We start from the raw sequence: 12,319 nt of genomic DNA, 5'->3' as shown, positions 1-12,319 counted from the left end.
AGCAATAATTTATTCAAAATTTAATCACGAAGGTTGTTTGCCATAAATACCTTTTAAGAATAATAACGAGTGCCTTTTGCGCTAATAAAAAATAAAATATGAGTCTTATAATCGATCCCATAATTTCCTACCATCCCAAGACTTTCACAATTTGACCTAGAAGCTTGCTCTCATAATCGTTTTTTTATATCCTGCGCCTAACATTTATTAAGAACGTATAAAAAATTTGAAATTCAGTGAAGCGTTGCAAATATTTCAATGGCTCTTAGAATATAAAAGTTAATACGATTAAAATTTGATTTGCAGGATGGTAAAGAATAACAAAACGTTTAAGCAATACGTAGCTCAACTTTTCTTAAAAAATAAATTTCCATATTAACGGGACGCGCGAAAAAGTCTTAATAATTTACTTTAAATAAAATTTATTTTATCTTACCTCGTTAGATATATGTACAGAAGGTAACGGCAACCAATGATATCCGATAGCACGATCCCAGATCATACCCTTATTCCATACTTCTACAAGAAGACCGGCAGTTACGTCGTTGGTTTCGCTGTAAACACAAAAGTGGGAAAAAACATTACATAACAAGTCAATAAATATCTTTTTTATCATTACATAACGAAACGTCGCGTTTGCTTTCTGAGCAATATTTCCCGAGGAGCTTAAAGCTTCTTGTTTTCGTTCCCACGATAAACAAAACAAAATTCGTAGAGTTTTTATAATAGATCGATATTCTACGCTCGTTCTGAATATTTTGCTATGTAATAATAATCAAAAAAAATATTATACAATATATCTTAATATTAAAAATATATTAATAAACAACTAGATGTTTCATACAAAAATCTATAAAATAAATTAATACTTTTATCAGCGTATTGCATAATTAAAAATATAATATTTATAATCTTACATTATAAATACTTTAATGACAAACGAACATTTTTAATCCCTTAATAATACAGCATCTTTAAAAAATGGCAGCTGTTTTTTCGAAAAATGTTTAAGGAGCTAATAATTCAAAGCTTAAGGCATTTAAAATTATTTCCAGGATACACTTTGCTTAATAAATTTGAGCAAAGAAAATATCTCGCGGGAAATAGCATTGTAGCGGCTCTACGGAATTTAAACCGCAAAAAATTCATAACGCACATAATATTACATAAAAAATATGTTTTATTATTATTTTCGACGCTAGAATAATTTACATCACATTTTTAACTAATTTAACGTTAAAAATAAAACATTCGCTCGGACACGTAACAATGACCCTTTCACGCGTGGGAGCTTTTATGTTATTTTTGAGTTATAGTGCAACATACAATGGTCTTTGCCACGCAACGATATTTTTTTTATATTTAGTGAGCGTTAAAAGAGATCAAAAGCAGCTTTACTTTGACGTTAAATTTCAAAGATACTCTGCGCATGCAAAATAAATAAACACGTTGCATTGAAAAGAAGTAGAGAGAGCTTATATTTTATTTTAGAATACAAAGCTCAAATAATAGTATCATATATTTACACGAGTCGAATCTTTAATTAATAAGCAAATGTATTGAGGTTTAGTTAGTTTAGATAATCACTTAGTTACCTTAAACAGTAAATAATACTACATATTTTTTACATACAGAAATAAAATTTCCATTTAAAAATATTTTTTTTTATAAAATATAATATATAAAATAAAAAAATATATAGTCTTAAGAATGCTACAGCTTATTAATTTATAACCATTAAGTTAATGGTTCAGTGACCTTATAAATTAAATAAAATTATATTTATTTAGTACATAAACAGATGGAATTTTGATTTATACAAAATTAATATTTATAATAAAATATGTTTAAAAAAATATATATTTATAAATATAGATAGGCACATTTTATTTAACAAATTAAGATAAAGCCTTGTACATAAATAATAATAATGAATCTTATATACAATGATTATAACAAAGTTTGGAAGTAATAACATCTCATCAAAAACAATACCGATCCATGATTGTTCAGCCTCAGGCAAGATTTCATTTTAATAAATTTGTTTAATAAAAATAATATTATTTTTAATATTAAAACAATTTATCCAGCTTAAAAAATCATAATTAATACATAAAGTAAAAGAGAAAGAATTGGGGAAATTAAAATCAGTTCTTGTTGCATGGGGGAATATATATTTTTAATATAATACGGCCATGTTGATATTTGAGTTGCTTATCTATAAAATTATTCGCAATATAAAAATATTTGAGATATTGGATATTTAAATAAAAATAACCACAGAAGCAATTTTTTTCAGATGGCTTTACTGGCTGACAAAAAATATTTTTTGCACGCTCCAATATACTTCAGTAAAATCAAGTTACAATTTTTTTGTATTCTTATTTGGCCATATCTTAAACTATAAATATGTTTATCTAAAATGATTTTGAATGATAAAGGCTTAAAAACACGTATTTTTCATTAAATAGTAAATGGCTAAAAAAGCAACGTAATAAAAACGCCACTTCTATATGTTATCTTTCCTTATTTTGATAAAGAAAGATAACTTTTATTTGGACTTGATTTCACATACTTTTCTCTCTTTTACGTTAAAAAAGCTCTATAGCTTTATTTTAATAATCTTAATTTTTTTTAAATTTCACTGAACTGCTTTTCTACTAAAATTTATTATTTTGCCTAATATGTCTTCGCGATGTAGTAAATAATATATATTATTAGCTTTCAAAATAAAGTATAATTAGCCCAACCAAACTATAATTGTCATTAAAACAATATATCTTTTTTTTATTTTTAATACATATAAGATATTCTCCATGAGCTGAATTAACCTATTATTTGAGAATTTTCAATACCAAATATATACGACCAAGCTCGAATTTAGTTAATCATCACAATATTCATCCGTGTGATTAAGAAAATCTAGGTAAACATAATCTGTGATGATCGATCGAAAATATAATTATATAATAATCACTAATTCCAATCTCCGTAACGGAATCGAACCCAGGTATTTTAGGTCAATTGCCAGATACTTATACCACTCGTCTATCGTGCTGGTGCAAATGTATTTATAATTATTTAAATAAAATGATTTTATACAAAAAATCTCTCGAAAATTTTAATTTTATATATTTATTGGTATTGTTTCTATTAATAAGTATACATTTTTAAAATAATGATCTATTAATTGCTTAATTATTTATTACATAAACAAGTAATTTACTATTCACAGTGCAATCTTAGCATTCACATACATATAAAATTCATTTCCCACGAAACAGTTTCTCTGTCATACTTTAAAATTCACCATTTACAATAAATGATCGCTCAACCCAATTTGTGTAAATTTAAGGCGATTTCAACACGCGAATTTGTATTATTTACATTTTAAAGTAGTCCAACTGAAAGTATTGATTGAAAACCTTTTTAATTAATTAGTTGGCAATCTAAATAATTACACTTTTTAAAAACAGTGACTCTTACATATAAATATACCGATCAGTAAAAAAATGATAAATAATGTTAATGATTAATAGTATAGTTTTGAATGTAAATGTAAACTATACAGCAACTACTAAGTTCAGGTTTCAACCATTTCAAGCATATAATAAATCTTTGGCCATATATATATACTATATATGTTAATTTTTTATAACCATAATATTCATTATAAGATTTTTTATCCCTTGTAATTTCAAAGAAACGGTGTTTATTGACGTGCCCAAAAGAAATTAAAAACAATAAGACACCAGCGATGCTCAAAGCAATAAACGCAAAAATGTGATCTCTTGTAAACGGCGCAAATACTAAAAGAACGTTCTCAAAGATAACCTTTACGCAAGTCTTAAATTACTATCAGGTAATGTGATTTACTTGCCAAAATCACAAAAGCTCAGTAGCTAGGAAATATTTTATGGTATTTAGAAATCTAATCATCCAGAACCTAGATTTTATTTTGATTTTTAGATCAATCTAGATTCTAGATTGATCTAAAAACTATGTAAGCCATAAAGCCTAAAAATATATAAGCCATAATGCTGCCAAAAAATGGAATTTTACACCTAATGCCATTACCTTAAAAGCGGTATCCATTGTAAACGGCACAATTAATTAATTTCTTTAAAGATAACAGATCTTTTTGCAAACAGATAAAAAATTTCAGCACAACGTTGTCAAATTTTCGTTTCATTGTTGTCAGATGTATGCAACCAATGACGCACTGTACTTGTTAACAAGTAGAAAATTAGTATCATATGATAAAAACAGATATCTAATTTTACCTTGAGTCACCCAGATTGGTCAAAAAGTCTAGGATAAATAAGATAGTCCTCTCCTTCATTCTTTGATCGTAATAAAGCCATTAAAAAATCTGTTCGTCAACTTTTCATTTGCAACTTTTACTAAAACTTACTACTTTGCTTTCGAATTAAGTCTAAGCTCAAATCAGGTGAGTTAACATCAAAACGAAATAAACCACACTTAAAATCTTAAGCTACTTCTTTTTTTATATTCAGATTTAGTCAAACCAAGGATTCATATTGAATGTATAAAAGTAAAACTCGATCTTAAGATTTTACAATACAGTACGTATTTATTAAAAATAATTTATGAACTATTGTAAACTAAATTTAAAATTAGAGCGTGGGTTGAATACAGCTACCGCACAAAACTTTACGAATTTGTGCTGTTACTATGGAAAGCCAATGAAAAGAAGGAACGGCTGACAGCTGCCTTTTCTCTTATAAATAAAACATAGCAATACTATTTGTCAAAATTTCAAACAGGCAAGGCCGCGTCTTGTAAGAAAATTTTTAACAGACCCAAACACGATAACATATATTACGCCTGCTTATGTAAGTGAAACTCGTCGACCAGTCTCATATCGATCGACTGTTTTATATTTATGAAGATCACCATAGCATTTATTTGGCAAAAAATATTGTAAAGCTGATGCATAAATTTAATTTTAAAAATATGGGTATAGCTACACAATAATGACATCACCACCATAGGTTGTGTGGCAGTTTAACAAAATATATTGTCGATAATAAAATAAATTTAGAAAAGGAATGACAAATTATTAAGTACAGGGAAAAAAAGCTTTTGCCATAAAAACTATGTTATATTTTACCACGTAAAATTGATTTAATACAATTAAAACTAAAAAGTATTTTTTCTCTGCATTATTATCAACGGTTATTTTTGTACAACTGTTGATAATATGAGAAGATTATTTTTTTGTAGCGACTCATACATATTAATACAAGGCAAGAGACAAGGCACACGCGCGTCCGAAGTCCCGCGAGCAGTGCCCGCATACTTAGCAGTCGTCGAGAAGTACGCCCGAATTCTTACGATCCCCTTTAACGTATAGGGTGAAAATACGGCATACTCACACGATGGTGCATATAACACAGCATAAAACCAGATTAGTCACACTCGATTTCACTACGCCTCAACGCTCATACTACTACTTCGCTTCAAGGACTACTTTTCTCTACGGGCTTACGCCTCCTGTTTGAGTATTAGCTTCAGGATACGTGCTCAAGAACCAGCAGAAACGGCTTCAAGAAAGACTTACAAAAAAACGCAACCAAAGACTACTATCGAAGCGGCTACGTACGACCTGTACACTTCACTTTGTTTAATAAAACCTGGATCGCAACATATTATCTTCTACGTTCAGCAATAGATGTTTATCTAATACTATTCTTATGCTAGGTATGAATGGCTTCAATGTATTTAATTGATTTTTAAAAAATTGACACTAAAATAATGTTACCGTTATATAATTCAGCATTTTAGTTGCTAATTGAATGGAATAGAGATCAAAAAATAATAAAAATATACAAAGCATATACGTTAATATAGTATTTAAAGGGCAAACTATCTGTACAGAGTATATAACAAAAAGCTCATGAAAGAAGTATTGTAAACGATTGTATACAGATTCGACCAGCCACAAAAAGGAATATATTAAAATGAAAAAGTCTAAACTCTTCTAACGCAACGTTATGAAAAACGTGACTCTGTTTTTATAGTCCTGAAAAAATCAAAGGTCATCTTGTTCACTCTTATTAAATTCTCAAGTGGCATATTAAGTCTGATAGAGCGGTTTATCATTGCGTTAATCATCTCTCAGATATTCTGAAGTGTGAAACTCGTCACCGAGCATAATATATTTTATATTAAACGTCTAGAATATGACGCGCTACAATAAATATCAAACTTGTACATCTCGAGCGTAATTTCGCAAAATAAAAATGTACGTACAAGTTTCTCGTTGAAAATTATTAAGAGTCGGTTTCTCAACCTCGACCAACTCAACGCAAAAAAGGGCAAAACAAAAACACTGCATTAAACTTTCGCAGAGTGGAGCGTTCGGCTGTGTGAGTTACGTCAGAGGCGGGAGAAATATTAATCTCGACAAGTTCCTGCCCGAGATAAATAACCCAATCATAATAATGAATTGTGAAATTCGCCCCTAATTTATTTAAGTCCAGACGGTTTAGTGGTTGTTTTCGCAGACGAAACTTTCGACCTGTCTAGGTGACCAAGTTTCGCAGAGCGAATAGCGGTGTTAGAATAAACACCGCCGCCGTTTGTTGCTGGTTAATGTCTGGTTAAATTAAACAGAATGGTAAAATTATAGATTTAGCCCTTGGGCGGCATTAACGTGTAAATGCTCGGTTAAAGTTTTCGATGTACGCTCGAATCGTTTGAAGGCACGCACGCAGAATTACAGTAAATGTTTTCGTCTAAAGCTCTTGCAATCAGTATTTTTTTTATTAAATATAAAGTCTAGCACACAATTAAGAAATCAATGGTTTTAATGACAACGATTTCATTTACTATCACATATTAACTTAAGAGCAATAAGTGATATTTTAATATGTATATTTTAATTAGAAAATATGCTTATACATATAAAATATAGATACAAATACTGCAGAAGAGCTTGCTATTTTTTTAATTAAACATAAATATATAGATAGTACAATACCGAGCATTTTTAAATCATAATGATTTAGGTGGAAGAATGTTATTTGTTTAATAATAATATATGTACACACATATTAAATGCGATTCGCCAGAAAAAGTAGATAAATAGTATATAACCTCAATAGATAGCAGTAGTAAAAGTATGTTCCAACTACAAATATTTATTTTATTTATTGATGAGTAAAAATTTGAATGAAAGTCATGATCAACAAGTCCGACTGAGCAATTGAAATAAAAGCGTCTAATATAAGGCTTTAAAAATATTAGGGCAGATTACATTATGTGTATTTTTGCTTTTATAAAAATATTACCTAAGCTTCGAAGAGTCAATTTCTGAATACGTGCTTTTGAAATAATACATAAGCATGCATTGTGGTTATACTTTACTGGATGCAATAAAAAATTGACCTAAATTATATTAATATTAAAGGCAAACTTAACACGCAACACGAGATATCTCATAGGTACTTTTAAGGGATGGTTCTTATAAATTTAGCTTATTGTAAACATCAAACACTAACTAACTATAATTTTAATTATTCTAAAAATGCATTTGTTGAGCTAGCGATTATTATACTGAACATCCTATAAAGAAACTATGCAAAAGTATTTGGATCAGTCAAAGGGTTTAGAATTGTATAGAGATAGAAATACATACAATATATACAAACATAAAATTTTATGCACAAATGTATATCGATCTATAGAATATTAATCGTTGTATTATATATTTATTTATTAAATAATTTAAATATAGGTTTAGCGATGGTCAAAAAATACACAGTAGCAAAGAAAGGAAAATATCATAATATAATAAAATAAAATGCTATTAATCAGACCAGCTCCACGTATACGACATTAAATAAATTAATGTGTAATGCTGAAATTAAAGAGTTGTAAAAAATAGCGAAATATACCTTTTTATATTAAAAAATCTCAATTTATTAAGAATATGTGTATTGTGATGCGTCATTGCTTTATCTTTTATAACGTTATAACTAAAATAAAAAGTAAAGTATCTACCTTTCGTTTGTTATCTATATAAACAGCAATTTGATAATGGACCGAGTTTAAAACTGAGCCTAACAACGGGAATATATATTTTATCATTAACATAAAATAATAATCTGAAATAAGAAGCTCAAGGTTGATTAAAAAGGACTGAAAAACATTTTACGGTATAATGGAAATAAAGTGAAACCTTTCGTTGTATTTAATTATATTTTAGGAATCCGTCGCTTTTTCTCCCATGTGATCTGTTTTCATTTTAGAAAATATTTTTAGAGATTCGCCACTTAAATTTGTAATATGTTACAGAGCAAGTATACATAACTTTCATTTTTTATGAACATAGTAGTTTTATCATATACGTACCAATCTGGTCATTTATATTATACACAAAATAAATAGTGGATAAACGAACTAGTTTGTTCATTCACAAACAATTCGACTTTAGAATCAGTATTATTGTAGTACGTTAGATATTAAACGATCATATATTGTTCATCAATAAGGTAAAAAATATGGGGAAACAATACACGAGAACACGTTATGCTAGTTGTTTTACAAATATCATATACATATGTATATGTTACAGTTTTAAAAATAGTTAAATTTCGATAAAGTATACAATGACTAGACAAAGTATGCACTAACTATGAGTTTACTTAAAGCTTACAATGCTATATTTAATATACACTTTTAATATATAAGGTATGCTTTAACTAGTGAGTGTATGAACTCTCCGACGTGAGCTAGTTACATCGTCAATGAACAAGATTTGACAGATGAGCGTGTTACCAACCTGCATGAAATATACAAAATAAGTGATTTATTAAAAACGTTATTTTGTATATTTCATGCAGGTTGCCTATTTTGGTCTATGAATTCGAGGTGGATTTTATAATCGATCTTAAATTTTTTAAAGATATTGTACAGTGATTCAGACACAGGATCTGAGACAATGATGGTGATTTTACAAAACAGCTTTTTCAGTTGTTGATTGCATTACTTTGTTAAAATAAAAATTTTGTAGAGTCTAAACAATCAGGTAATATTGCATATATTTTAAAAATACATATGTTTTATTTATTTGTGGAGAGATTTTTAGCATCCATCTAAGGGTTTTTTGTTAGTAGGATTGAAAAAATAAATAAATATGCAAGATATGCTAGTGCAAACCAGACAAAGTATGCTAGTGCATACTTTGCCTAGTCACTGTATACTTTATCAAAATTCAGCATTTTAAATGTAACATATACATCATACTATGTAAGTTTTGAATTTAAGCTTAAAGCCAAAAAAACATAAAAGGCTATAGATTTGTGGAGAGGAAAATTTATATAGATTTTTAAGGTCTTTAACCATTATTTTGAGACTCAAAACTCGTATAAAAGATTAAAAAATTAAAAACTTCTAAATACTTCTTAGAGTTTTTACAATAAGTTTTTTTGTTTGAATACTAATATAAAAGGTTATAAATTAGGGGATTGAGAAAGAGTTTTGAGGGCTTTGTGTTAAATATTAAGATTAATATTACTTCTAACATCAAAGAAAACCAAATCTATTGAGAAAACATGACATTTATTTAAAAAGTACTAAATAATATGCAACTTCAATATAATATATAAACAAAAATTAGTTTGATGTTTATATGTGTTTGTTTTTAATCCTATTGTTTTGCAAAAGTCACTCCAGAAACAATATGTACATACGTATGTAGGGGTATTTTTTACTATTCAAAAATATATTTTTACCTTTCGAGCTTCCTAGTATCTGCGTATTGTTTATAAAAATGTCACGGTATCATCTGGGAGCTTTCCGCAAAGCTTATTAAAAGATAATCCTTGGATTTACAGCCACTTAGCCCGGCGACGACCTTCGCTCGGTCTCGACAACGAAGGCTGGCTCTCCCTCGGCGCTTCTTCCCCGTTAAAAAAATAAACTTTAGAACAACAGTGTGCGCTGTTAGTCAGTAGTAGCAGTAGGAAATTGCTGAAATGCCTCCTTAGTCCGCTGACAAAGCAAATTGGCCGAGATTAGCCGGTGCACGACACGGGGGCAATTTATTGCAGCACGAAAGCGCCGCGAAAACGGCGCGACCTGCACGTGACGAAATGTAAACATGGAAACTTTGCATAATACCAAGATTGGTTACTAGATCGACCGAGAGAGGTGTCTTCGAAGGTTTGTGCTCTCACTGTGTGCGAAAATTTATTTGATACCCGGTGGGAGTTTCTTTAAAATTTGTTTGAGAAGGAGCATCCTCGCAATTAAAAGTTTTAAAGTGTTTGTCTGTGTACATTTGGCACCGTGATAGATTAAACGTGGCGCTATTATGCAAGATCTTTGTTCATTATCTTATACGGCAGGGATGACCAAAGTTTTGAACACTGCGGTCTACTCAATATTTAAAATACCATGAGCGGTTTTTTAGTAACCGAAGTAATTTTACATATTAATCTAATGTATATAATATTATTAAAATATGTTAAAATAAATATTACAACCCTTAATGAACATCTTCAAAATAATATTTGTTTTTTATAATACCGTTACAAATATTCTTTAAATTTTTACCAGCGTTCCGCTAGTTTTTACTTCAATGCCGATAAAACAAACTATTTTTAAGCCATTAAATATCCATCGTCATCATTAATGTAATACTACTTAAATCATTTAAAACGGGAAAAAAATAAATGATTAAAGGAACCTAATATTTTTAGTCTTCTGGACTACATAGAGGAACTGCTCATAGAATTTAATATTTATTTTTTCCTAGAGTCCATTACCAATAAACATTTTTTTTCACACAAGGAACAATAATATGTTATTTCTTATGTGGACACTGAGCTATTTTATTTAATACCAGCACATCAATATCTAGTCTTATAACGGAAGTAACGATTTTAAGTATATATTAATTTTACTTTTTATATATGGAAAAAAATAACATTCATGAACAGGGCACATTCATATCCATTCATCGTGTGTTCATATGCAACCACCAGTGACTATACCAAAAATGTGTTGACTAAGTAATATCTTACTAATGTTTTTTACTACTTCATACAAATATTCAAAGAAAACATGCCTTTTAGTATAACTTGGGATATCAGTTACTAAATATATTACAAATCTCGAAAGCAGTCAAGTCGTATTTGTAACATCAATGCTTTCATTCAAAACTATGGAATAAGATATCTAAGGTTTTAGAACAAATAATTTCTGGTACGCTTTTAAGACAATCGTTTATCAATTTATTGCCAGTAAATAAATTTGATTTGTTCAAAAATTAAATTTGTAATCATATAACTTTCCTTGACTAATAAATTGGAAATAGTTGTCGTAAAGAAGAAATATTTCTCCAGATCTATAATTTTTTATATATGAAACTTTACTTGCAATATATTAAATTTTAAAAGCAATTAAACATATTGCCATAAAAAATAAAATAAAGCAAGATCTAAACATCTTATAAGATTCGATCGATACGAGTTTTTAGCAGTACAACCTTTCCTTTCAAGAGGATCTCATCCTCACTGCTTACATATCTTTTCAAATTTCTAGTTGATTGCAAATATTATTTTTGTATTTTATTCATAATTTAAATAAGCAGTAAAAATAAAGTTCTTAAATTTCTCTTTACGTTAAAGTTATAATTCAATGGTTGCCGAATATTTTCTACAGATATTTTCAATTAATATTATGCTAAATTCGGCAATGAAAAAAATAAAAGTAATTAATAATATTATTCGGTAGTAGTCTTTACTGTGATTAAAATATGCTAATAAATATAAATGTCATCAAAATAATATTCATATTTTTTTACCTCCCTTTAAATCTCAGCTAGATATTTTACTTTGATGTTATCAACATTCTTAAATAAACATTATACAAGAGAAATTACTATTCCACCCCTAATTGTTTATTTATTTATTAAGCTATTTAGAAGTTTAAAATCCACGAAATGCATTTTCTTAGCTTTTTCAAAAGCCATTACAGAATTTGGATGGTCTATTCTCGTATAATTTATATACTTATAGTTAAGAATGTGTTTATTGTTTATAATTAATAATTGTCGAATAATGGTCGCTACAATTCCTAAGCCATTTTTATGAAATTTCTAAACTATTGTAATCATAAAATCTATATATTTTACAATAATGTTTATTATAATAAAATCATAGATGACTTATTTTAGATTAATGCTAAGTTTAGTGCAATATCTTATGTAAATTAAATTGTTTTTTTATTAAAAAAACAGATTTTCTATATAAATATAGATCGACTTACATAGCCCAGATTATAAAAA

General features: G+C 28.3%; 1 protein-coding gene across 1 annotated transcript in view; it reads right to left on the bottom strand.

The window, feature by feature from the left end:
- Nucleotides 1-12,319, bottom strand: part of unc-13 (protein unc13 homolog) — a 403,791-nt gene that overhangs the window by 347,360 nt on the left and 44,112 nt on the right. The window contains exon 4 of the mRNA XM_088194185.1: nt 437-554. Within this exon, the coding sequence (XP_088050311.1) occupies nt 437-554 (118 nt within the window). The remainder of the gene's footprint in view (nt 1-436; nt 555-12,319) is intronic.

Source organism: Plectrocnemia conspersa, unplaced genomic scaffold (genome assembly GCF_051122295.1).
Source record: "Plectrocnemia conspersa isolate PC_06_02 unplaced genomic scaffold, ASM5112229v1 ptg000010l, whole genome shotgun sequence".
NCBI lineage: Eukaryota > Metazoa > Arthropoda > Insecta > Trichoptera > Polycentropodidae > Plectrocnemia > Plectrocnemia conspersa.
Note: the sequence above shows the minus strand (reverse complement) of the source record. Positions and strands in the feature narration are given on the sequence as shown.